At 52.2% G+C, this 27,009-nt stretch overlaps 1 protein-coding gene across 2 annotated transcripts in view; it reads left to right on the top strand.

Moving 5' to 3' along the window:
* DPP8 (dipeptidyl peptidase 8) overlaps positions 1-26,015 on the top strand; it is a 65,226-nt gene extending 39,211 nt beyond the window's left edge. Inside the window, exons 9-19 of one of the 2 annotated variants that reach the window (XM_038766961.1) lie at positions 247-424; positions 2,679-2,838; positions 7,681-7,760; positions 8,959-9,111; positions 9,306-9,441; positions 12,858-13,003; positions 14,513-14,659; positions 16,536-16,688; positions 17,800-17,942; positions 19,406-19,517; positions 22,061-26,015. In XM_038766961.1, coding sequence (XP_038622889.1) covers positions 247-424; positions 2,679-2,838; positions 7,681-7,760; positions 8,959-9,111; positions 9,306-9,441; positions 12,858-13,003; positions 14,513-14,659; positions 16,536-16,688; positions 17,800-17,942; positions 19,406-19,517; positions 22,061-22,183 — 1,531 coding nt within the window. In that variant the 3' untranslated portion in view covers positions 22,184-26,015. The remainder of the gene's footprint in view (positions 1-246; positions 425-2,678; positions 2,839-7,680; positions 7,761-8,958; positions 9,112-9,305; positions 9,442-12,857; positions 13,004-14,512; positions 14,660-16,535; positions 16,689-17,799; positions 17,943-19,405; positions 19,518-22,060) is intronic. The other variant, XM_038766962.1, reaches the window with a different exon arrangement.
* Positions 26,016-27,009: the final 994 nt, after the last annotated feature.

Here is a 27,009-nt window from a genome sequence, read left to right as displayed (position 1 = left end):
CACAGTAAGCGCTCAATAAATACGATTGATGACAAGGAGTTTACAGACTAAAGTCTTTCCCCCGGCCTGTGTTTCCATTGCTAAGCGCGTTGCCTCCAGATCCGAAATGGGACTTGGAGATGTCTAGAGCTACGTGTTTAAATTATGTAATACTAATAATGTGTACTTATCAAAGCCATGTAACTCTAATAATCTCTTCCTCTCTCTCTCTTTTTTTTGGTGGGTTTTTATCATTTGCCGAAATAGCGCATGGTCCATCCTGCTAGATCGTTCCCAAACCCGGCTCCAGATCGCGTTAATCTCCCCTGCATTATTTATCCCAGTAGAAGACGACGCTATGGAAAGACAGAAGCTCATAGACTCCGTGCCCGACTCGGTGACACCCCTGATTATTTATGAAGAAACAACCGACATTTGGATAAATGTACGAGTTTGATTTGGGGCTCTTTTGGCGGTTCGATGTCTCTCGAGTGCGATTCGGCGACTGTAGGATGTACTCTCCCAAGCGTTTGGCCCAGTGGTCTGCACACTGTAGGTGCTCACCCAGTACAGTCGAGGGCTTAAAGTCTGGGGGAACTGCCCTATTCTCAAGTAGAAACGTTTACAGATGAGGTAACTGAGGCACAGAGAAGTTAAACGGCCTGCCCAAAGTCGCACAGCCGACAAGTGACAGAGCCAGTATTAGAACCCACGACCTCTAACTCCCAAGCTTGTGCTTTTTCCACTAAGGCACGCTGCTTCACGTTACTTTCTCTCACCCAAGACCATTTTGCCCTGGTCCAGAGAAGTTTCGTTTCCCCACACCTTCCGTCTATAATAATAATAATGATGGTATTTGTTAAGCACTTACTATGTGCATAGCACTGTTCTAAGCGCTGGGGAGGTTACAAGGGGATCAGGTTGTCCCACGGGGGGCTCACAGTTTTAATCCCCATTTTACAGATGAGGTAACTGAGGCACGGAGAAGTTGAGTGACTTGCCCAAAGTCACACAGCTGATAGTTCGCGGAGCCGGGATTTGAACCCACGACCTCTGACTCCAAAGCCCGGGCTCTTTACACTGAGCCACGCTGCTTCTTCAGAGGTCTAGAGGTCTGTGAGCCCACTGTTGGGTAGGGACCGTCTCTATATGTTGCCAATTTGTACTTCTCAAGCACTTAGTACAGTGTTCTGCACCCAATAAGCGCTCAATAAATACAATTGAATGAATGAATGAAGGGTCTAGTCTCTAGAGGAGAGCTGGGCCTTCAGGAACGGGGCCAGGGAAGCCTGCAGAGTTGCACTTCCGCCTTCCAGGACTTTTTTTCCCACTCCCCTCTCCTGGAATAAAGGACCCAGATGCCAGATCCGCCAGCCCGTGAAGAATCCGCAAGGAAATGAGATGAGAGGGGACAGAGGGGCAAGCACAGTCCAGCGGCGACGATCAAACGCGTTGCGGCCTGAACCCGAAGCCTCCGTCCCGACCGGGTTTTGTTTTGTTTTCCGGAACTTCAACTTCCAAGCGCTTCCCTTTTAATCAATCAATCAATCAATCAATCGTATTTATTGAGCGCTTACTATGTGCAGAGCACTGTACTAAGCGCTTGGGAAGTACAAATTGGCATCACATAGAGACAGTCCCTACCCAACAGTGGGCTCACAGTCTAAAAGGGGGAGACAGAGAACAGAACCAAACATACCAACAAAATAAAATAAGTAGGATAGAAATGTACAAGTAAAATAAATAAATAAATAAATAGAGTAATAAATATGTACAACCATATATACCTATATACAGGTGCTGTGGGGAAGGGAAGGAGGTAAGACGGGGGGATGGAGAGGGGGACGAGGGGGAGAGGAAAGAAGGGGCTCAGTGTGGGAAGGCCTCCTGGAGGAGGTGAGCTCTCAGCAGGGCCTTGAAGGGAGGAAGAGAGCTAGCTTGGCGGATGGGCAGAGGGAGGGCATTCCAGGCCCGGGGGATGACGTGGGCCGGGGGTCGATGGCGGGACAGGCGAGAGCGAGGTACAGTGAGGAGATTAGTGGTGGAGGAGCGGAGGGTGTGGGCTGGGCAGTAGAAGGAGAGAAGGGAGGTGAGGTAGGAGGGGGCCAGGTGATGGAGAGCCTTGAAGCCCAGGGTGAGGAGTTTCTGCTTGATGCGCAGATTGATCGGTAGCCATTGGAGGTTTTTGAGGAGGGGAGTAATATGTCCAGAGCGTTTCTGGACAAAGATAATCCGGGCAGCAGCATGAAGTATGGATTGAAGTGGAGAGAGACACGAGGATGGGAGATCAGAGAGAAGGCTGGTGCAGTAGTCCAGACGGGATAGGATGAGAGCTTGAATGAGCAGGGTAGCGGTTTGGATGGAGAGGAAAGGGCGGATCTTGGCAATGTTGCGGAGCTGAGACCGGCAGGTTTTGGTGACGGCTTGGATGTGAGGGGTGAATGAGAGAGCGGAGTCGAGGATGACACCAAGGTTGCGGGCTTGTGAGACGGGAAGGATGGTAGTGCCGTCAACAGAGAAGTGCCGTCAACTTTTAGACTGTGAGCCCACTGTTGGGTAGGGACTGTCTCTATATGTTGCCAACTTGGACTTCCCAATTGCTTAGTACAGTGCTCTGCACACAGTAAGCGCTCAATAAATACAATTGATTGATTGATTCCCTTTTTTCAGTCCCACTCTGTGTTTCCCTGTTTCCACAGATCCACGACATCTTCCACATCTTCCCCCAGAGCCACCCAGACGAGGTGGAGTTCATCTTCGCTTCCGAGTGCAAGACTGGGTTCCGACATCTGTACAAAGTCACGACAACGCTGAAGGAGAGCAGATACAAGAGGTCCGGTGGAGGCTTCCCTGCTCCGAGTAAGACGGGAGAGAGGGGGCCGGGGGGAGGGCGGCACAGCGTTAGCAAAGTCAATCTGGCAGCTCCAATTCCTGCCGTCCATCGATCGTATTTACTGAGCGGTTATTGTGTGCAGAGCACTGTACTAAGCGATTGGGAGAGGACAGTAGAACAATAAACAGACGCGGTCTCTGTCCACAACGAGTTTACGGTCTAGAGGGGGAGGCAGGCATGAATATAAATAAATAAACTACGGATATGGACATTAGCAAAATCAATCTGGCAGCTCCAGTTCCTGCCGTCCGTCAATCGTATTTACTGAGCGGTTATTGTGTGCGGAGCACTGTACTAAGCGATTGGGAGAGGACAACAGAACAATAAGACGCAGTCTCTGTCCACAACAAGTTTACAGTCTAGAGGGGGAAGCAGGCATGAATACAAATAAATAAACTACGGATATGGACATTAGCAAAGTCAATCTGGCAGCTCCAGTTCCTGCCGTGTGTGCATCGTATTTACTGAGTGGTTATTCTATGCAGAGCACTGTGCCAAGCGCTTGGGAGAGGACAGTAGAACAATAAACAGATGCGGTCTCTGTCCACAATGAATTTACAGTCTAGAGCGGGAGACAGGCATGAATATAAATAAACTACGGATATGGACATTAGCAAAGTCAATCTGGCAGCTCCAGTTCCTGCCGTCTGTCCATTGCATTTACTGAGCGGTTATTGTATGCAGAGCACTGTACTAAGCGCTTGGGAGAGGACAATAGAACAAGAAACAGACGCGGTCTCTGTCCACAACGAGTTTACAGTCTCGAGGGGGAGACAGGCATGAATATAAATAAATAAACTACAGATATGGACATAAGCAGCGTGGCTCAGTGGAAAGGGCACGGGCTTTGGAGGCAGAGGTCAGGGGTTCAATTCCCAGCTCCGCCAATTGTCAGCTGTGTGACTTTGGGCAAGTCACTTCACTTCTCTGGGCCTCAGTTGTCTCATCTGTCAAATGGGGATTAAGACTGTGAGCCCCACGAGGGACAACCTGATCACCTTGCAACCTCCCCAGCGCTTAGAACAGTGCTCTGCTCATAGTAAGCACTTAATAAATGTCATTATTATTATTATTATTATTATAAGCGCTGTGGGCTGGGGAGGGGGATGAATAAAAGGAGCGAGTCAGGGCGACGCAGAAGAGGAAAGGAGGCCTCTTGGAGGAGATGTGACTTTTAGATTGTGAGCCCACTGTTGGTTAGGGACTGTCTCTATAGTTGCCAACTTGTACTTCCCAAGCTCTTAGTACAGTGCTCTGCACACAGTAAGCGCTCAATAAATGCGATTGATTGATTGTGATGTGCCTTCAATAAGGCTTTCAAGGAGGGGAGAGTATTTGTCTGTCGGATCACTGTCCCAACTGCTCCCCACCTCCCCACACCCCCCAAACAGGGGTGCCCTAAATCAAAGTAAATGATACATCCATCTGAAGCCCGTCGGGTCCTGGTCACGGTGGGATTCCCTATCGTGTCAGTGCTGTGAAGTTGGGGCTCAGAGGCAGCGGAGTATTAAGAGCGGTGGTATTTAAGCGCTCGCCGGGCAGTAAATGCCGCACTAAGCTCTGGGCTGGGCAACACTGGAAGCAGATCAGGCGGGGGGCCCTGTCCCACGTGGGGATCACGGTCTAAAAACAGCACCGGCCAATTCTTTTTCCAAAGCGCGTAAACTCTCCTTTGGTGGCGGTGATGTGAGTGTGTTGTGTTTTGGCACATCCAGACGCTTGGTCGAGAGCAGCACCCCTCCTCTCAGGTTACCCTGGGGGTTGATGTTTAGCTTCCCGGGGCTGGGCTGGGGGTGGTCGCGGGGGTGGTGGGGCGGGTGAGGAGACTAAAGAAGGGGCAATGGCCGGCTTCGCCTGGGCTTCCCGATTGTCCTCGTTTCGGCTGCCCTGCTGTCGGTCCAGCGGGGACCAGCATGGCCTGGTGGAAGGAGCCCGGATTAGAGAAGCAGCGTGGCTCAGTGAAAAGAGCACAGGCTTTGGAGTCAGAGGTCATGGGTTCATATCCCGGCTCTGCCAGTTGTCAGCTGTGTGACTTTGGGCAAGTCACTTCACTTCTCTGGGCCTCAGTTCCCTCATCTGGAAAATGGGAATGAAGACTGTGAGCCCCCCGTGGGACACCCCGATCATCTTGTAACCTCCCCCAGGGCTTAGAACACACAGTAAGCACTTAATAAATGTCATTATTATCATTATTATTGTAAGGGAGTCATAGGACCTGGGTTCTAATCCCGGCTCCACCTCTCTTCCCTGCTGTGGGACCTTGGACAAGTCAGTTCACTTCCCTGGGCCCTACTTTCCTCATCTGTAGAATGGGGAATCAGTCCCTGCTCTCCCTCCCACTTAGAGAGTGAGCCCCACGTGGGACCTGCTGATCTTGAAATAATGGTAATTGTGGTATTTGTTAAGCGCTTACTGTGTGCCAGGCACTGTACTAATACAGTACAGTAGGTGCAAGGTAAGTGGGTTGGACACAATTCCTGTCCCACCCAGGGCTCACAGTCTTCTTTGGTAGCCACTGGAGATTTTTGAGGAGGGGATTAACATGCCCAGACTGTTTCTGCACAAAGATGATCCGGGCAGCAGCATGAAATATAGATTGATGTGGGGAGAGACAGGAGGTTGGGAGATCACACAGGAGGCTGATGCAGTAATCCAGTCGGGATAGGATGAGAGATTGAACCAGCAGGGTAGCGGTTTGGATGGAGAGGCAAGGGCGGATCTTGGCGATATTTCGGAGGTGAGAGCAGCTGGTGACAGATTGGATGTGAGGGGTGAACGAGAGAGCAGAGTCGAGGATGACACCAAGGTTGCGGGCTTGTGAGACGGGAAGGATGGTAGTGCCGTCAACAGTGATGGGAAAGTCAGGGAGAGGGCAGGGTTTGGGAGGGAAGATAAGGAGTTCTAAGGAGATAAGGGAAGATATTGAGTTTTAGATGGCAGGCAGACATCCAGATAGAGATGTCTTGAAGGCAGGAGGAGACCCGAGCCTGAAGGGAGGGAGAGAGAGCAGGGGCAGAGATGTAGATTTGGGTGTCATCAGTGTAGAGATGATAGTTGAAGCCGTGGGAGCGAATTAATTCACTGAGGGAGTGAGTGTAGATAGAGAACAGAAGGGGACCGAGAACTGACCCTTAAGGAACCCGTACAGTAAGGGGATGGGAGGGGGAGGAGGAGCCCACAAAGGAGACTGAGAATGAACGGCCAGAGAGATAAGAGGAGAACCAGGAGAGGATGGAGTCTGTGAAGCCAAGGTCGGATAGCGTGTTGAGGAGAAGGGGGTGGTCCACAGTGTCGAAGGCAGCTGAGAGGTCGAGGAGGATTAGGATAGAGTAGGAGCCGTTGGTTTTGGCAAGCAGGAGGTCATTGGTGACCTTTGAGAGGGTAGTTTTGGTGGAATGTAGGGGATGGAAGCCAGATTGGAGGGGGGCGAGGAGAGAGTTGGCATTGGGGAATTCGAGGCAGCAGGTGTAGATGACTCGTTCAAGGAGTTTGGAAAGGAATGGTAGGAGGAAAATAGGGCGATAACTAGAGGGGATCCCGCCGTCGACCCCCAGCCCATGTCCTCCCTCTGGCCCGGAATGCCCTCCCTCCGTACATCCGCCAAGCTAGCTCTCTTCCTCCCTTCAAAGCCCTACTGAGAGCTCACCTCCTCCAGGAGGCCTTCCCAGACTGAGCCCCCCATTCCTCTCCCTCTCCCCAGCCCTCCAGCTCTACCTCCTTCCCCTCCCCACAGCACCTGTATATGTGTTTCTGCAGATTTACTACTCTATTTTACTTGTACATATTTACCATTCTATTTATTTTATTTTGTTAATATGTTTTGTTTTGTTGTCTGTCTCCCCGTTCTAGACTGTGAGCCCGCTGTTGGGTAGGGACCATCTGTATATGTTGCCAGCTTGTACTTCCCAAGCGCTTAGTACAGTGCTCTGCACACAGTAAGCGCTTACTGATTACGATTGAATGAATGAATGAATGAATCCCCAGTTTCCAGATGAGGGAACTGAAGCAGGAAGGAGTGAAGTGACCTGCCCAAGGCCACACAGCAGACAAGTAGCAGAGCTGGGATTAGAACCCGGGTCCTTCTGAGTCCCAGGGCTGTGCTCTATCCACCAAGCCACACTGCTTGTATCGACCCCTTTTAGACTGTGAGCCCACTGTTGGGTAGGGACTGTCTCTATATGTTGCCAAATTGTACTTCCCAAGTGCTTAGTACAGTGCTCTGCACACAGTAAGGGCTCAATAAATACGATTGATGATGATGATGACCCCAGCATTTAGTGCAACGCTTGGCCCGAAGGAGGCACTTCACGGGCTCCGCTATTATAATCCAGAATCCCGGGTCCCAGCCCGCGGCCGGCTAACGGGGGCCGAGGCCTCCCGTGCACTTGGCCACCTTCCCCGCATCTGCCCGTGGCACTCCGTGCTCCCGATGGGAAGGGACCGGTGAGTGTGAGTGGCTCCAGGGAAGCCACTAGCCCTGTCATCCAGTCGTCATCCCCTCCCTCCACCCCCGGCCGGGACAGGCCCTGCCAAGGTGGCAGACTCGGCCCAGGTCTCAGAAGTCAAGCGCTGTGTGTCATCAGCTGCCCCTGCTCTGTGACCTTGGGTGAGTCACCAGCCCTCTGTGAGCCGCAGCCCTGTTCCCCCCTGTGCCCCTCGCCCTGCCCCATGGGCACATCATTCCACCCGCCCAACGAAAAACACCACGCTCCCATCCCGCTTGATCTCGGTCTGTGCCTTTGCAGTCTGGCGCAAAGTGCAGAGCGTGGCGACGTAATGGCAGTTCGTTGTTTTTTTTTTGTCTCCAGATGATTTCAAGTGCCCCATCAAAGAGGAGGTGGCCATCACCAGCGGAGAGTGGGAGGTGCTGGGCCGCCACGGCTCGAACGTACGTCCTCTAGCTTTCCCCTCGGGACTCGGAGTTGACGGGGCAGTTTAAGGGGGGAGCGGGGCACGCAAGGGAGGCCCCGCGCATAAACGCAGCCCCGGGCATCGAAGGAAACCAAGGTTGGGGGAATCAGGGACGTCCATCAGAGCAGGAAGGACACATCGGAACCCCAGGTCTCCCGATTCCTCAGATTGGTCATTGCCGGGTGCCTGGCAAAGGAGGCCCGGAGACGGGGCTGGCCGGCATTTTGTGGGCCTGGGCGGTTTTGAGAACTCCAGGCTGCTGGGAGTCAGGACTGTGAGGGCCACCGGCATCTTGAGGCGAACGTTTCCCGAGTTGTAGGCCGACTCGCTCGCGGCGATTCTCTAGTTTATTTCCCCCAAGGCCCATCACTAAACCCCCCGCCGGCCAAGTTGTTTGGCCAGAGGGCATCCAGGGTGAGAACTTGGGAACAGTGAAGCAGAGCCGAGATGAGGAGGAGTGGGACGGGCGAAACTGGAAGCTTGCATGGACAGCTGTGGATCGGAGAACCAAAAAAAAGAGTCCGTGAGAACATTCCAGTTCTAACTGAATAGGCTAGTTGCTAGGATTGACATCCCTTCCTGTCTCTCACTTCCGAGACTCCATGAAACACTCCTACTCCAGGAACACTAAATAAACTTGTCCCCTGGTGGGAGACCACAAAAAAAAAATAAATGAGGTTGACTCAGCGGCAGGGGAGCAGAAAGGCATTGAGATAAGACATCAAACATGCAGCTAAGCCAAAGACAGCACACAGACAGAAGTAGAAAGCATCTGGCAGTGGTATTTTTGTTTGAGCTAAGCTCCGCTTTGGATCGTCCCCACCCACGCCCTTGGATGGCTGTCTTCTAAAAGAACTACCCCCTTCCATCGGACCGAAAACTAGCCCCGCCTTTGAAACGGTCACCGGGCCTGATCCGAACGGTCCTCCCTCGTCTTCGGGCCCTCAGCTGAAGTCAAAAACGCCCTGATTATGCCATTGTTAGTAAGAGGGCAGTCTTATTTTATACCCCTGAAGGGGAAAAAAAAAAGCTGTTAAGCCAATGAGTAATTCAGATGCAGCAGAGAGAACTTAAAACTGGGAGCACAGGTTTGCGACCGTGAAATTGTCCGCCGGGTATGAACTGGTTCGGCCCGACGGAATGGGGGTCATTGAGAGCTTTTGTCCTCTTGGCAGATCCGAGTCGACGAGGTGAAAAAGCTGGTGTATTTCGAAGGCACGAAAGACACCCCCTTGGAACACCATCTGTACGTGGCCAGCTACGAAAACCCCGGCCAGGTGACACGGCTGACAGAGAGGGGCTTCTCTCACGCCTGCTGCATCAGTCAGGTAGCCGGCCCATTTCCTCCCCCGACCCCCGCCTTCCGTCGCACCTCCCGAAATGGACCGTTACTTGTCCCCCGGGGGTATTTGAGTTCAAACTACCCCCACGCCCCCACTCATTGGACCGGGGCCTGACCCAGAAAATAAACTCTTTGTCGTTCCAGGAACAGAGGAAAATCACGTTTTGTCCCTTTCTCTAGGACTGTGACCTGTTCATAAGTAAATACAGTAACCAGAAGAACCCCCACTGCGTGTCCCTCTACAAGCTCTCAGGTTCTGAAGACGACCCGGTTCCCCGAACAAAGGAGTTCTGGGCCACGATTTTAGATTCGGCAGGTATGGGAGGAACCGAGGCGATGGGCCCTCGGCTGAGCCTCAGGGCCCCCCGGCCCTCTCCGTTGGGCGGTTCCCGCTCCCAGACTGGGTGTCGGAAGCGGGAAGAGGGTGCCCCGGCCGTGGTGAGGAGCAGGGCGGCCCGGTGGAAGGCGGACCCGCTGGGGAGGCCGAGATCAGACGGGGCAGCCTTTCCTCGAAATAAGATTAGAGCGGCGCCAAATGTTCTCGGGAGGCGGCCTTCGCTTCCAACCCACTTGGCTCCGGTCCCAAAATGAAAGAAAAGCCGGGCGGGTCATCCGAGCCGACCCAAACGGGTGCCACCTTCCCTCTCGGCCAGGGAAGGGTCCCCCCCCCCGCCCCCTTGACGTTCTCGGGGCCATGCAGGGGCGGCCTGAGCGCTTACCACAGTGCAGCGCACCAAGCGTGTGCTCCATAAACACTACGGCACTATCATCGCCCCAGGCGTGGGTCTGGGACACCTGGGTTTCGGCCTGTTGGGTGACCTTTGGGCCAGCCACCTTGACCGCTCCGGGCCTCAGTTTCCTCGTCTGAAATGGGCGACCGGGTCCCCATTCTCCCCCCGCCTCTCAGGGAGCCGCAGGGACCGATCACGGTACGTTGTGATCGACCCCAGGATGTAACACAACGCTAGACACCTAGTAAGCGCTGAATCAGGCCCCTGATGAGGGCGATTAAGTAAGGGCGCCCTGGTACTCCCACGCTCCCGATTGGCGTTTCGGCTGTCCAACGTGCTGGTGAGCCCACTGTTGGGTAGGGACTGTCTCTATATGTTGCCAACTTGTACTTCCCAAGCGCTTAGTACAGTGCTCTGCACACAGTAAGCGCTCAGTAAATACGATTGATTGATTGGTGACCTCGTCCTCCATCTCGCTAAGTCGCGGAACCAACTGGGAAAGCCTGGTCCTGGGAATCACAGGGCCTGGATTTTAATCCTGGCTTCACCATTCATTTGCTGTGTGACTTTGGGCAAGTCGCTTCACTTCTTCGAGCCCCAGTTTCCTTCCTCATCTGGAAAATGGGGACAAAGTACCTGGTTTTGTTTTTTTTCTTGTTTTTTTTTTATTTTGCTAAGCACTTACCATTTGTCAGTACTGGGGTAGATACAAGTTAAATCAGGTTGGACGCAATCCCTGTCCCGCATGGGGCTCCCGGTCTTAATACCCATTTTACAGATGAGGGAACTGAGGCACAGAGAAGTGAAGTGACTTGCCCGAGGTCACACAGCACACGCCGCGGAGCCGGAATTAGAACTCAGGTCCTCGTGATTTCCAGGTCCGTGGTCTATCCTCTAGGCCACGCTGCCTCGCTGGGGCACACTGCTGGAGGGCCCCTTGTAGGTCAGGCACTGTGTTGGATCTGCCCCAACGCTTTGCACAGCGCTTGACACGGAGTAAAGTAGTAGTTTTTTTTTTAAATGGTACTTACGTGCTTATTAGGTTCCAGGCACACTCGTAGCGCTGGGATAGACACAAGCTAATCAGGTTGGCCACAGTCCGTGTCCCACTTGGGGTACACAATCTTAATTCCCATTTCACAGGCGAGGTAATTGAGGCCCAGAGTAGTGAAGTAACTTGCCCAGTATCACCCACAACAGACAAAAGTGGCCAAGCTGGGATTAGAACCCAGGTGCCTCTGAGTCCCAGGCCTGTGCTTTTCTCACCAGCCCACGTTGTTCCTGGAATGATAATTAAATCATCGCCCTAATTATTTTTACTGTGGTCCTGGACGCGCGTGGTTGGTGGGTGGAAGTGGAGGTGGTTAGACGGGGGTAAAACTCACATTCTTGGGGCCCCGCGTTGCTCTCGGAAACCTGATTTGTCACAGAAAGAGATCCATCCGGACCGGAGCTCTCAATCCCAACGGGACTGCCTCCCTCTGCACCTCCGGCTTCCGGAAACCGGCCGAGAGAGTTTTCCGGGTCGGGACGTAGAAGTTTGGGAACTGAGGACGGGGAGGGTGGCTGTGTGAGTGACAGATAATGGTATTTAAAAGCTTTCTGTATGTCAAGCACTGTTGTAGCTAGAAGCTGATCAGGTTGGACACAGTCCCTGTCCTGCATGGAGCTCCAGGCCTTCATCCCCTTTTACAGATGAGGTCACTGAGGCACGGAGAAGTGAGGTGACTTGCCCGAAGTCACACAGCAGGCAGGCGGCAGAGCCGGGATTAGAAAGCAGCGTGGCTCATTGGAAAGAGCCCGGGCTTTGGAGTCAGAGGTCAGGGGTTCAAATCCCGGCTCCGCCACTTGTCGGCTGTGTGACTTTGGGCAAGTCACTTCACTTCTCCGTGCCTCAGTTCCCTCATCTGTAAAATGGGGATTAAGACTGTGAGCCCCCCGTGGGACAATCTGATCACCTTGTAACCTCCCCAGTGCTTAGAACAGTGCTTTGCACATAGTAAGCGCTTAATAAATGCCATTATTATGGGTTCAAATCCCGGCTCCGCCAGTTGTCAGCTGTGTGACCTTGGGCAAGTAGTCCAGTGCTCTGCACACAGTAAGCGCTCAATAAATACGATTGAATGAATGAATGAATGAATGAACTTCTCTGGGCCTCAGTTACCTGTAAAATGGGGATTAAGATTGTGAGCCCCCCGTGGGACAACCTGATCACTTTGTAACCTCCCCAGCGCTTAGAACAGTGCTTTGCACGTAGTAAGTGCTTAATAAAAGCTATCATTATTAGTATTATTCTGACTCGCAGGCCCCAGGGGGTGTGGGGTGGCTCTAATTAATAATAGCATTTATTAAGCGCTTACTATATGCAAAGCACACTAGGCCGTGCTGCTTCGTTCAGCTCGAGTTGCCGGCAGGATGTCGGCCAGTCAGTCATAATTATTGAGATCTTACCGTGTGCAGAGCACTGTGCTGAGCACTGGGGAGAGTTCAGTAGAACAGAATAACTGACATTCCCCATCCACGGCGAGCTTAGAGCGTAGAGCGGGGTGATGGATGTTAATATAACCAAGCGGGGATGTGGATTGTGTGGGCCAGAGCGGTACAAAGTTCGAGTCCCAGCTCCGCCACCGAACTGCTGGGTGACCTTTGGCAAGTGACTCACCCCTCTCTGAACCTCAATTTCTTCAACCGCGGGAGAGGGAAAAGTCAGAATGTGAGCCCTTTGCCGGATAGGGGCCGTGTCGCCTCCCGTAACCTCAAATCTACCTCAGCTAGCCCTTCAATTTTAATAGTTAAATGTTAACATTAACATGAACGATAACGTTTAACTTAAATTTTCAATAGTTAGCCCTTAAACGCCAGTACTGTTTTATTATTCTCTTCGGGCTACGAATTGGAAATAGGATTGTTAAAAAAGAAATGTCGTTTTTGTAGCAAATTCATCCGAAAGGGGGTTCGGTACGAGTCCTTTAAAGACCGGGCGTATGTCGCCTGCCCGCAGGTCCTCTTCCGGATTACATCCCGCCGGAAATCTTCTCCTTCGAAAGCACCACGGGTTTCACCCTGTATGGGATGATGTACAGGCCTCACGACCTGCAGCCCGGGAAGAAGTACCCCACCGTGCTGTTCATCTACGGTGGGCCGCAGGTGGGTCAGCCGGGGGGCGGGATCGACGTGACAGAGAGCCGTCTCCGGGATGCCGGCCGAATGGGTCTCCCGAACCGGTTTGTCCGCGGGACGGCGTGGGCTCGGAGGTTGGAGGGCCTCCGGCCTCTAACCCGGCCACGTTCGGGATTCTTCAAGTTCCCTGGGGCCGGGGGGAAGCGGCTGTGCATCAGAGGTCCGCGACATCCGTCTCTCAGCGGGGTTGGCCGGCCACGGCAGGGGCGACCGTGGACCCGCCTCCAGATGCCAATTCCCGCATCTCCTTCTCTCTCGACGCGCCCATCTCTGTGGGGCCCGGAGCGGGAGAAGTAAAGAGCAGGGAAGCGAACGGGTGACCGACAAAGGGAGAAGTCACACGCCATTCCCCGAGGTGGGGAGAGAAGCAAATGATGGATTTGCTCTCCCACGTCCTTTCTGCTCTGCGCGTAGTAAACTTTAGCTCAGTAAATACCTCTAGATGGTGATGGATCAGGGGGTCGGGATTTTGGAGCCATGCTGTATTTCTTCCCTCAAAGACAGGTTGAGTAGCAAACTGGCCGAGGTGGCCGGTGGGTGGATGTCGGAGCAGGTGGAGTCCCGTGGCAGGAATGTCCTGACTTCTCAAAGTGCCAGGAAGTCCGGCTCCGGGCTGCCGCTCCTCCCCAGCGGAGACCGATGTTCTCTGACACGTGCCGGGCTGGGAGCTGGGGAGCCGGGGCAATGCTGCCTCAGTTTCCTCCACTTACGTGAGGCCTGTTGAGTGAGGGATCCAAAGCCTGAGCCTTCTTTCCTCTAGACTTTTAAGCTCACTGTGGGCAGGGCATGTGCCTGCAAACTCTGTTATATTGGACTCTCCCAAGTGCTCAGTACAGTGCTCTGCATGTAGTAAGCACTCAATAAATCCCACTGATAGATTGCTTCCCTTCAGCCCTGGTTTGGCTTCCCTAGTTAGACAGGGAACCGGGGGTTGGGGGGTCCAGACTTTCATATTGAAGTCTCTGTAACCCCCTCTGGGGAGACAAAAAGCGCCCGTCGACTTTTAAAGGATGTTTCCCTTTTTCGACCGGAGCTTCAGAGGCCTTCCCAGACTGAGCCCCCTTTTTCCTCTCCTCCTTCCCCTCCCCACAGCACCCGTATATATGTTTGTACAGATTTATTACTGTATTTTACTTGTCCATATTCACTATTCTATTTATTTTGTTAATGACGTGCCTCTAGCTTTATATCTATTTATTCTGATGACTTGACACCCGTCCACATGTTGTGTTTTGCTGTCCGTCTCCCCCTTCTAGACTGTGAGCCCGGTGTTGGATAGGGACCATCTCTATATGTCACCGACGTGTACTTCCCAAGCGCTTAGTCCAGTGCTCTGCGCACAGTAAGCGCTCAATAAATACGATTGAATGAAGGAATGAATGAGTAGAACCGCCGCTGCCAAGTCCCACCAGAAATCGGGCGCCGGTAATTCACCGGGCTGTTTCTGCCATCCCTGAAGTCCGCTTTCTTCTTCAGGTGCAGTTGGTGAACAACAGATTTAAAGGCGTCAAGTATTTCCGCTTGAACACCCTGGCGTCTCTGGGCTACGTCGTGGTGGTGATTGACAACCGGGGGTCCTGTCACCGAGGACTGAAGTTCGAAGGGGCTTTCAAGTATAAAATGGTGCGTGGGCAGAGAACCGTTTCCCCGTGGTACGTCGGGGTGCGTGGCCTGTCTGTGCGGGAGGGGGGAAGCCCAGGAGAGGAGGCAAGGCTGGCAGCTAACGGAGGTCTAATCCCGGCTCCGCTACTTGCCTGCCGGTGGCCATGGGCAAGTCACTTCGCTGCTCTGTGTCTCGATTGCCTCAGTGGCAGAATAGGGATGAAGACTGGGAGCCCCCAGTGGGACGGGGACTGTGTCCGACTTGATTAGCTTGTATCTACCTTACGCTTAGTACAGTGTCTTGCACATAGTAAATGCTAAATACCATTAAAAAAGTCCCTCCCCCCCCCCCCCGCAGCACCTGTATATATGTTTGTACATATTTATTACTCTATTTATGTATTTTACCTGTACATATCTATTCTATTTATTTTATTTTGTTAGTATGTTTGGTTTTGTTCTCCGTCTCCCCCTTTTAGACTGTGAGCCCACTGTTGGATAGGGACTGTCTCTATATGTTGCCAACTTGGACTTCCCAAGCGCTTTAGGACAGTGCTCTGCACACAGTAAGCGCTCAATAAATGCGATTGATTGATTGATTGATTGATTGATTCCCATTTTCACCCAAGCCGTTTAATGTCGGGGTTGGGGAGGAAAGCATTCACCCTCAGCGGTCGCTGTCTCTCCCAAGAATTCCTCAGATTTTCTCAGATTCTTTTCCTCTCCCCAAGGACGGCTATGGCAGTCCCTACCCCAGACCCCAGGATCAGGATTGATCCTTTTTTTAAAAAAAAAAAAAAAAGTTTCAGCACTTATGTGCCAGGCACTGTACTAAGCACTGGGGTAGATACAAGCTAATCAGGTTGGACACAGTCCCTGTCTCACGTGGGGCTCACAGCTTTAATCTCCATTTTACAGATGAGGTAACTGAGGCACGGAGAAGTGAAGCGCCTTACGGTCCCTTAGCAGGCAAGTGACAGAGGTGGGGTGAGAAGCAGCATGGCTCAGTGGAAAGAGCCCGGGCTTTGGAATCAGAGGTCATGGGTTTGAATCCCGGCTCCACCGCTTGTCAGCTTGTGTGACTTTGGGCAGGTCACTTCACTTCTCTGTGCCTCAGTTACCTCATCTGTAAAATGGGGATTAAGTCTGTGAGCCCCACGTGGGACAACTTGATTACCTCAGCGCTCAGAACAGGGCTTTGCACATAGTAAGCGCTTAGTAAATGCCATTAAAAAAAAGGCAGGTCTTCTGAGTCCCAGGCCCGGCTGTTTCCCCGTGGCCACACTGCTTCTCACTTGATCCACTCTGGGTTGGTGAGCATTGGTGCTGCAAAAGAAATGCAGGGGACGTCCCGAAGCCCCTTCCAGCCCTGTGATTGACCAGAGATTGGCCAGGGGCCTGGAGAACTCCAGAGAAGGCAACGGAGAGGGAGAGAGAGAGGCCGTCGGAGGTTTAGATGGGACCGCAGTCCTTGGCGGGGTGTCCGTCGTCCCTCCCGTCCCCCCGGACACAGGTTCAGGGTGGGCATAGTTGGGTAGGAATCTCTCTCAGAGGGGCCCCGTTCAAGAAAGTAGGTTCGGTTCGGGGTCACCGGAGACAATCTGGAATGGTGGGAATAAGCCGATGAGATCTTCTGGCCTTGAGAGAACCCAGGTGATGAGGCAGTGACTCCTGTTGATCCTTCTGGCCCTTGGAGTAGACACTAACGGCGGTGACATCAAGTCCGAAGGGCGGTTTTACGCACGCGTGCGTGTGTGTGTGTCTGTCTGTGGCCCCGGGCGGGCCTGTATCTTGAAGAAATTGATCTCGGGCGGTGCCACTCCCACCCTCTAGCCCCTGCCCGCCCCTCCTGCCCAGGTGTCACAGCCCCCGCCGTCTGGCCTCCTTTTCCCGCCAGGGCCAGATCGAGATCGAAGACCAGGTGGAAGGCCTCCAGTACCTGGCGTCTCAGTACGATTTCATCGACCTGGAGCGCGTCGGCATCCACGGCTGGTCCTACGGCGGATACTTGTCTCTGATGGCGTTACTGCAGAGGTCAGATATCTTCAGGGTATGTGCCTCCTCCTACAGTCTTCGATCTGTGAGGGCCGAGTTGCGGCGACCCGGAGCTGGCCGCGGCGGCAAGCGGGCAGTCAGCCGCTCGTCTTTATCGAGCGCCTTCTTGGTGCAGAGCATTCATTCAGTCGTATTTATTGAGCGCTTACTGTGTGCAGAGCACTGCACTAAGCGCTTGGGAGTGGACAGTGGAACAGTATAGCAGACATATTCCCTGCCCCCAATGAATTTACCGTCTAAGAGGGCAGGAAGGGCACAAATAATACAGATAACCTCCCCCCCGCACCCCGTTTGATTTTTAAGTTCAGTGGGAAATTCTGTAGGTGGGTCGAGGGGGCGTTAAATATCAATCTTTCGGAGAAAAACGAGCAGGAGGTTGTTATCCTCCTTTGAAGCCCAGGCAGACTGGGGTTCGAGCCGAAGTATTTAACGAACCCTTAAAGCTGGATCCCGTAACGCAGTCAGTCATCTATGATCACAAAGCTAATAGCGATATTAAAATGTCAACCAGTGCCTCTAATTAAAAAGAAAGCAGGGGCTCTATGTCTCTGTCTCTGCACGCATGAGAACCTCCGCATATCTATAAGTGTAAAGTCTGCAGACTGACACATTTTTCATTGGCATGTTAGTAATAGCCTTGTCATCCAGATACTTCAGTGTTAAAGGTTTTATGGGAACCCTGGAACGAAATGAGCTTTTATGTGTTCGGAAGATGTCCCCTTGATTTCCGTGCTGGGGGTAAGAGCCAGAGCCCATGAGAGGTCCCCGTGTCTCTCTCAGGGTCCCTATCTCTCTGTCTCTCCCTCCCTGTGGGTGTCTCTTTCGGGGTCTCGGCGTGGGTTGGTCTCTCTGTGGATCCCTGTGTGTCTCTCTCTCTGGATCTCTGTGTCTGTGTCTCTCAGTCCCTATATCTTTGTGTGTCTGGGTCCCTGTGTCTCTTCCCCATCTGTCCATCCCTCCCGGTCCTCCCCCGGAAGGATTTTTTTTTCATATATTTGTATATAAGAACAGATACAGACATAGATACGTTTACAGTCGGCGGAGATAGCAGAGAGGCTCCCCTCTCCCCGGCGCGCGGGCCCCTCGGTACGAGTTGGCTTTTGCAGGTGGCGATTGCCGGCGCGCCAGTGACGCTGTGGATTTTCTACGACACGGGCTACACGGAGCGCTACATGGGCCACCCCAACCAGAACGAGCAGGGCTACTACCTAGGCTCCGTGGCCATGCAGGCCGAGAAGTTCCCTTCCGAGTAAGTTCGGGCTCTGGACGAGCCCCAGACCTGCCCCCAAGTCAGGTCTTTTAATTTGGGATTTTGCCGTTCACGAAGCGCCCGCTACCAGCTGGCCAAGCTGGCTAAGGGTGGGCCCAGAGATCGGAAACGGTCTGTTTTACAGCTATGGGTCCTCAAATATCCTGGACAGTCAGAGCTCGCGTGCTTTCTCTCTCCTCTTTCTCTCCCTCTCCTCTCCCTCTCTTTCTTCCCCCTCTGTGGGAACACATTTCCATTATCTCGAGAAGAAGCATGGCCTAGTCGATATTGCATGGCCTGGGCGAAGGACCTGGGTTCTAATCCCAGTTCCGCCACTTGTCAGCTCTGTGACCCCAGGCAAGTAACTTCATTTCTCTAGGCCTCAGGTCCCTCATCTGTAGAATGGGGAGGGAGACCGTGAGCCCCACGTGGGTCATGGACTCTGTCCAGTCCGATTAGCTTGTGTCTTCCCCAGCGCTCAGTACAGCGCCTGACACATAGCAAGCACTTAACAAATGCCATTTAAAAAAATCCATCCCTTCGAATGATTTCTTTCAGCAGTAATGATAGCACATTACTCGCCCCGCCTAAGGAGGGCAGAAAAATGACATTTGGCCAAAGCTCTGGACCTGGAACAGGCTCTGAAGCAGCCACGTAATAATAACGATAATAATAGTAGTAGTAATAATAATAATAATAATGGCATTTGTTAAACGCTTACTATGTGCAAAGCACCGTGGGTCTAAGGGTCCCCCCGCTAAATGACAAGGAGTGGAGGGAGGGCAACCTGAGGAAACTTCTGGAAGGTGAGGCGGTCAGCGGAGCCAGAGTGGGATGGCTGTCCTCCCCAGCCACCCTGCCCCTCGGAGAAGCAGCATCTCGGGTTTTGATAAATTAGAAAATCCCAGACCGCACCCAGCCATTTCTGGAAACCCGCTAAACCTCTTGCCAGATTCATTCATTCATTCATTCAATCGTATTTATTGAGCGCTTACTGTGTGCAGAGCACTGGACTAAGCGCTTGGGAAGTACAAGTCAGCAACATATAGAGACGGTCCCTACCCAACAACGGGCTCACACTCTAGAAGGGGGAGACAGACGACAAAACAAAACACGTAAATGGGTGTCAAAGTCGTCAGAACAAATAGAATGAAAGCCATTAACCGAGTAGAGTACAGCTTTGGGGCCACCATACAAGAAATTTGAGGAAGCCCAACCTCTTTATTTTCTTTTTCCTGAGGAAGACGATCGCTGGTATTTATCGAGCACTTCCTATGCGCAGAGCACCATGCTAGGCGCTTGGGAGAGCACAGTACGACAGAATTGTGGGAATAAGGAAAATCAAGATCAGTTGATCTTTATTGGGCCCGGGAGAAGGGGCAGGTGGGGGGAAAATGGCCCGGGTGGACTGTCCACCAGTGCCCCGCTGCATTGCGTGACGCCGTGTTTTTTGCCTTCCCCAGGCCCAACCGTTTACTGCTGTTGCACGGCTTCCTGGACGAGAACGTCCACTTTGCACACACCAGTATATTACTGAGTTTTTTAGTGAGGGCCGGGAAGCCCTATGACTTACAGGTGAGCGTCCCAGCCGTATCGGTCTGACCCCGGTTTCGAGTGGACCCCCACGGCGCCGCGAACTTGGGACGGGCTACAGAGGCCGGAGACTTCCTCTCTCCCCGGGGCGTCCAAACCATAGGGATTGGTCTGGCCCATCTGGGGCAGGGGGTGGGGGGGCGAGGCTCCTGCCGGTTTCACAGGTGGGGAATCCAGGCTCTCAGTTCCGTCCGTCCACCGACGGTATTTGAACCCTGACTGTGGGTGAAGCGTTGTTTTAAGTGCCTGAGATAATAACACTGTACTGCAAAGTTCATTCGATCATTCATTCAGTCGTATTTATTGAGCGCTTACTGTGTGCAGAGCACTGTACTAAGCGCTTGGGAAGTCCAAGTTGGCAACATATAGAGACAGTCCCTACCCAACAACGGGCTCACAGTCTAGAAGGGGGAGAGCACAGGCCTGGGAATCAGAAGGTCCTGGGTTCTAATCCCGGCTCCGCCACTCATCATATATACATATATATATATATACACACACACATATATATACATATATACACGTATATGTATATATGTTTGTACATATTTATTACTCTATTTTACTTGTACATATCTATTCTGTTTATTTAATTTTGTTAGTATGTTTGGTTTTGTTCTCTGTCTCCCCCTTTTAGACTGTGAGCCCACTGTTGGGTAGGGACTGTCTCTATATGTTGCCAATTTGTACTTCCCAAGCGCTTAGTACAGTGCTCTGCACATAGTAAGCGCTCAATAAATGCGATTGATGATGATGATGATCAGCTGGGTAACTTTGGGCAAGTCACTGCACTGCTCTGGGCCTTAGTTCCCTCACCAGTAAAACGGGGATGAAGACTGTGAGCCTTACGTGGGACATGGACTGTGTCCAACCTCATTAGCTTGTATCTACCCCAGCGCTTACAACAGTGCATGGCACATAGGAAGCACTTAACGAATACCATTTAAAAAAAAAAAAATGGTTGTGAGACGCGATCCCGGCCCACAAGGAGCTTCCAGTCCACGCGGGAAAACTAGAGCCTTCCTGCCATTTTTCTGTTTTCTGGCAGTTTTTGGAGGGAGGGGTGGGCCGGGACTGGAGAGGTGCGGTTGTTTTACTGCCCTGTGGAGCCTGCATGGTCGTTGATTCATTGTATTTATTAAGCGCTTACTGCGTGCAAAGCACTGTACTAAGCACTTGGGAAAGTACAGTATAACAACAAACAGACATATTCCTGCCTACAATGAGCTCACAGTCTAGAGGGAGAAACAGACATTAATATAAGTAAACAAATGACACATATCTGTCTATATATATACATATAAACAGAAAAATGGCAGGAAGGCTCTAGTTTCTCCCCGTGGACTGGAAGCTCCTTGTGGGCCAGGATCGCGTCTCACAACCATTTTTTGTTAAAAATGGTATTCATTAAGTGCTTCCTATGTGCCACGCACTGTTCTAAGCGCTAATAAATACATATTTATTACTCTATTTATTTATTTATTTATTTTACTTGTACATTTCTATCCTACTTATTTTATTTTGTTGGTATGTTTGGTTCTGTTCTCTGTCTCCCCCTTTTAGACTGTGAGCCCACTGTTGGGTAGGGACTGTCTCTATGTGATGCCAATTTGTACTTCCCAAGCGCTTAGTACAGTGCTCTGCACATAGTAAGCGCTCAATAAATACGATTGATTGATTGATTGATTGATTGGGGTAGATATATATACATATATAGATAGATACAGATATAAATGACATATATATGTGCTGTGGGGATGGGAGGGAGAATGAATAATAATAATAATAATAATAATAATGGCATTTATTAAGCGCTTACTATGTGCAGAGCACTGTTCTAAGCGCTGAATGAAAGAGCAAGTAAGAATGGCGCAGAAGGGTGTGGGAGAAAAGGAGAGGAGGGCTTAAGGAAGACTTCTTGGAGGTGGGTCTTCACTAAGGCTTTGGAGTGGGGGAGAGAAACGGTCTGTGGGGAGGCCAGGCCGACGTCTCCAACCGTTCCGCTTCGTGGGCTGAACTCTCAGCCTGCCACCCTCCCGAACCCCGCGCCCCATCCCGGGCCACCCCTCTGTCCCATCTGTGCCCCCACCCGCTAAAGGAGCGGCCGTCACCCAGGGTGGTGGCCCGAGGCTGCGGCCAGGGAAGGAGGGAAGGGCGGCCGAGGCCGGGGCGGGGGTTGACGTTGCGGCGGGGGCTGGCTTTTTTCACCAGTTAATTGATTGACGGTATTTATTGAGCGCTTACCGAGCGCAGAGCGCTGTACTGAGTGCGCGGGAAAGCGCGGTACCTCAGAGTTGGTCGACGGGATTCCCTTCCCGCAAGGAGCGTCCGTTCCAGAGGGGGAGGCAGAAGTGAAAGTAGGGATGGGGAAATAGAGGATAAGAGTATTTCCACAGCCGTCGTGGGGCAGGGGCGAGTTCCAGGGAGGCCACTCCACTTCCACTCTTCCGGCGGCCGGCGTCAGCTCCACGACGTTCCCGCTGCGCAACATTCCCGCTCCCGGTTGTTCCCCTCGTGCCTTGCAGATCTACCCTCAGGAGAGACACAGCATCCGAGTGCCCGAATCCGGAGAGCATTACGAACTGCATCTTTTGCACTACCTTCAGGAAAACCTGGGCTCCCGTATCGCCGCTCTAAAAGTCATGTGACGGTGACCTCGAGGATCCCGCCAGGCTCCCTCTGGGACATTCCGGAGCGTTCCCATCCCGCCCCCCCGCCACTTCCCCTCCCCGCTCAACGCCCCCGCCGGGACCGCCCAGCACAGACCGGCCAAGGCCCCGGTTCCCCGGGAACGCCGCCGGGCGGGGAGAATTCCCAGGAGACGGACGACAGGCCACCGGTTCGCCCCACGCACCCCTCTCACTTTTTCAAAGCGTTAATAAGCCTCGTGGGAGGGGTCTTTTTACGGCGCCTTTCCGAATTTGTTACAATCGAGTCGCTGAATGATGGGTTCGCTACAGTCCAACAGCCTCTCTGGCTAGATACGGATTTAGACCACACTTAAATGTAATTTAATAGCTTACGCTTCATTACTTGGGATGCGTCCAGCATGTTACGAGCTAATCGTTATTCAACATATGACTTGATCGGTCCTTAATGATTTAAAAGAAAAAAACTTGGGATGCATCCAGCATGTTCCGAACTAATCACTATTAAGCATATGACTTAATCGGTCTTTAATGATTTAAAAGAAAAAAAAACCAAAACCCCTCGAGGCCTCCCACAGACTCTTTCTTAGGTCAGTCAAAAGCTCCGACCGGCTTCTCGGTGAGTTCCGTCTATGTATCGAATACAGACACTATTCATTTTTCTTGGGTAATAATGATCTGAGTGGATTTTAAGCAGTCGCTCTCACCTGAAGGAAACTACAATAACAGTCTATGTAGCATGGATTTAATTAGTCTTACGGTGTTGCTAATTGCCGGCGGATTGATTTTTTTTTTTAAAGGGAAAGATTAGAGCTTAAAATTTTGCAATCTTTATCCCCCACTGGCTCCGACTCCTAAAGACTGACCCTCTCTCGGGAACCTGAGGGCGTCTCTTGACTCTGTTTCCCTCTACTGTCTTCCCACGTTGCTGTGTCTTGGAATTTGCTTCCGGGTGGAGGGAGGGGGAAGTTAATGATGTTTTCCAGTTCTAGCTGGTTAATAAAGATGTGTGAGTATCCTGTACCTGAGCATGGAAAGGGTTTGGGAAATGAGGGTTTTTTTAACCTTCTGGAGTGGTAGTGTAAAAATAGGGAACTTGGGATCATCACTTGAAGCCAGTGAAAGCCCCAGTGTCCCTAAGAAGGGAAAAAATCCTGTGGGAGCAGCGTCTTCCCTGAATTTTAACGACTAAAAAAAGATTTTCAGAAACCTGACATCCCGGCTCCCTTCCTTGTTGGAAAATGGTCGGCTGAGCACGAGAAGCCGCTGTTTGGAAATCAGAGCCCGACAACCCCAAACGACCCCGGCCCCCGCTCAGAAGGTGAGGGGCTGTCCACCTCCAAAATCCAGGCCAGGAATCGCTCAGCGTTCCAGGGATCGGTGCTCACCTCCTTGAATTCCCCTGGCCGGATGGAGGCGCGGGGACCTCGAGAGCAGGCGGCGTCACCGGGAAGCCCTTCTTCCTCCTCCGTGCTCCTCTCTCCGGGTCGAGGGACGGGGCCGAGCTTCGGAGCCAGCGTCCGGCGAGGGCAACACAAGCCGAGTTCCTCGTCAGCAAGCGAGTGTGGAGTGCCTGGCTGTTGGGCCCGTAGCTGGCTTTGGCAGAAATATCCTGCGTCGGGGTAGGAGGTGACAGAGGGGAGAGGAAAAAGTCCAACGTTGCTCTAGCGATGGCCGAACACTTTGAAATAGGATTGGATTTTTTGAGTCTTTGCATATTTGTACTGTATTATGCATATATCTCTATTGTGTGGACATGTATACATTTACATACGGATGGTATTCTCCCTTGCCTGGATTTTTTTTTCCATCGGTGTTAAATCGGTCTGGGTATCTCTACCCCCATCCCCACCAATCAAAAGGACATTTCCTCCTGTTTCATTTGTCTTAAGTAGCTGGTGGGTTATTAAGGGAGACTCGTGCCTCTGAACCCCGCGGCCTACCGTCGCGGGGAGGGGGGCATTCCTATAGGGCAAGATCTGCTGCTGGACCCAGACCGTCAGAAAATCACTCTGATCGATAGGAAAAAAAAAAGGATGGAGCGGAGGACGCACCATTTTATGCAAGACGCTATCCCCATGGCTCATAGGATGGAACCGCCCCCCGGCCACTGAGCATTTAGATGTCACCCATTTTCCTGCCCCCTCCAGGGGCCAACCATCTTCATATTTGGTGCCACACTGTGAACTTGGCAGAAGGCTCTTGTCCTCGCAGATTTTTGCCCGATTTAGATTTGTGTGTCGTATCGGGGATGGGAAGGATTTCCCGGCTCCCCTCTCCCGTCTTCCTCCGGCCCACCGCCGCCCAAAGTGAGGGAGCAGGGACGGGTGTCGAGTGAGGGGGGGAGTTGGAGCAGGAGGGGTTGGGAGGAGATCCAGGAGCAAAGAGCGGAGCGGGGCTTTCCGCTTGCTTCACCAGGGTGGTATCCCGGACTCCAGCCTGAGGGACGGCTGGGGTGGGATCGAGACCATACGCTCGTTGTGGGCAGGGAGTGTGTCTATTCTACTCTGCATTGTCCCCTCCCATGCGTTCGGTACAGTGCTCTGCTCACAGGAAGCGCTCAATAACTGCAATCAGTGAGGAACGGGGAGGTGAAATGGGCCTTCTGGAGAAAAGGGGGAGCAAACCACCTCTCCTGCTCGGGGCCACCGACTCCCACAGGAGGGGCATCCAGAGTGGGATCCCGGTCTGTCGGGCAGAAGGGCCGGTGCTTATTGAGGGAGGGAGGATGGCTCCCAAACTCACATCTGCCTGAAGGCGAGTCAAGGCCTCAGCCGCGAGATTCAGTCGCGGAGCCGGCGTCTCCTTCCATCCGTTCGACGCCCCGGACGACACCCTCCATCTGCCCGACTCTCCATACGTTCTCCTGTTGTGGGGGTTACTTCCTGAGGGAGATCTTTAATCACGGCGCTTTGTGGAAAGGGAAAAGCCGATGGAAGAAGGAAATGGAATGAGGTTAAGGCTGGGGGTTGACCCATCACTTCTATGAGCATCTCCCTGACGGTTGACATCTTCTACCCTGCAAATCAAATGCCGAGCAGGCCGATCCGTGAAGCAGCAAGTCGACTTTGGCACGCCCGGCTTTGGGGCTTGATTCCATCTGCTATCCAACGGCCGGGGATGGGGGGAATGACCTCGAAGACCACCGGTCCCGTCCGTCAGAAGGAAAGCGGACAGGGCCGGGCCGCCTTGCCGGGGGACAGGCAACACCGGTCACCTCCCCTGAAGGATGGAGTCCCGTGGACATCAGGCCAGTTTCGTGCCAAAGAGCGGGTACAGCCGAGTCGGTGAGCGAGGCGTCGGAGGGAGTGCCCGCTTATCCCTCCCCCTGGACTTTTAGACTGTGAGCCCACTGTTGGGTAGGGACTGTCTCTATACGTTGCCAATTTGTACTTCCCAAGCGCTTAGTACAGTGCTCTGCACATAGTAAGCGCTTAATAAATACGATTGATGATGATGACGGATGGTTTCGCCACCAGACGCCCGCTTCCCCTCAGTAACTCAAGTGCCTGCCCGTTCGCACGCGGTGGGCCGGAACCCACGCCCTCATTTCAGAAGGGAGAAACCGTCCGGATCTTGCAGCGTTCTGCCCGAAAGGAGTCGGGTGTTTCATTTTAGAACTTAAAAGTGCCTGCTGTTTGAAGCGTTGACTTGGATTTTAAACAGTGCATGCTTCACTGGAGTGAATTTATGGGGTCGTCCCCGTCCCTCCCACCTCCCCATTTCTAGCTCAGCGGCTTTTAATCACGTAAAGTGGAAACATTAGTCTGGCTGCGTTTTATTACGGACCCTTTTGTTGCAATAAAGATGCTGCTAAATCAATCGAATTAAATGTTTCTTTTCTATTTTTCACTGTCTCTGTGATTTAGTGGGGGGGATTTAAGGGTCTAATTAAATCTGCAGTTCCACTGACGTTGATTTAATATCCACTCTGTCGCACATACACACGCTCACGGGGGTTGGGGAAGGGAGCGGGTGGGACGACACCGACTTAAGTAGGAAAATTAGCCGGAACTGGGTCTAAAGCGAGAAGGCCCACGGGGCCGTGTTTAACCCTCGACTCTTTAGATGATTCTCAGCACCCACGGTACCTGAGGCTTGTCGTGGTGGTAATCAATCAATCAATCAATCGTATTTATTGAGCGCTTACTGTGTGCAGAGCACTGGACTAAGCGCTTGGGAAGTACAAGTCGGCAACACAACGGTAACGGTGGTAGTGGCAGAACGCTGGTGGTGGGATCAGAGGTGCCGGCTCTGCTGCGAGTCTGCTGTGCGACCTTGGGTGAATCACTTCACTTCTCTGTGCCTTAGTTCCCGCAACCGTAAAATGGGGATTAAGACTGTGAGCCCCACGCGGGACAGGGATTGTGTCCAACCTGATTACCTTGTATCTACCCCAGCGCTTAGAACGGTTCTCGGCACATAGTAAGCACTTAACAGATACCACAATTATAATTATTTATTAAGATAGAGAGCATCCTCCTCCTCCCCATCCCCCCGCCTTACCTCCTTCCCCTCCCCACAGCACCTGTATATATGTATATATGTTTGTACAAATTTATTACTCTATGCATATTTATTCTATTTATTTTGTTAATATGTTTTGTTCTCTGTCTCCCCCTTCTAGACTGTGAGCCCGCGGTTGGGTAGGGGCCGTCTCTATATGTTGCCAACTTGGACTTCCCAAGCGCTTAGTACAGTGCCCTGCACACAGTAAGCGCTCAATAAATCCGACTGAATGAATGAATGAATGAGACAGAGAACAAAACCAAACATATTAACAAAATAAAATAAATAGAATAGATATGTACAAGTTAGAGTAATAG

Source organism: Tachyglossus aculeatus, chromosome 26, assembly GCF_015852505.1.
Source record: "Tachyglossus aculeatus isolate mTacAcu1 chromosome 26, mTacAcu1.pri, whole genome shotgun sequence".
Classification (NCBI taxonomy): Eukaryota; Metazoa; Chordata; class Mammalia; order Monotremata; family Tachyglossidae; genus Tachyglossus; species Tachyglossus aculeatus.
Note: the sequence above shows the minus strand (reverse complement) of the source record. Positions and strands in the feature narration are given on the sequence as shown.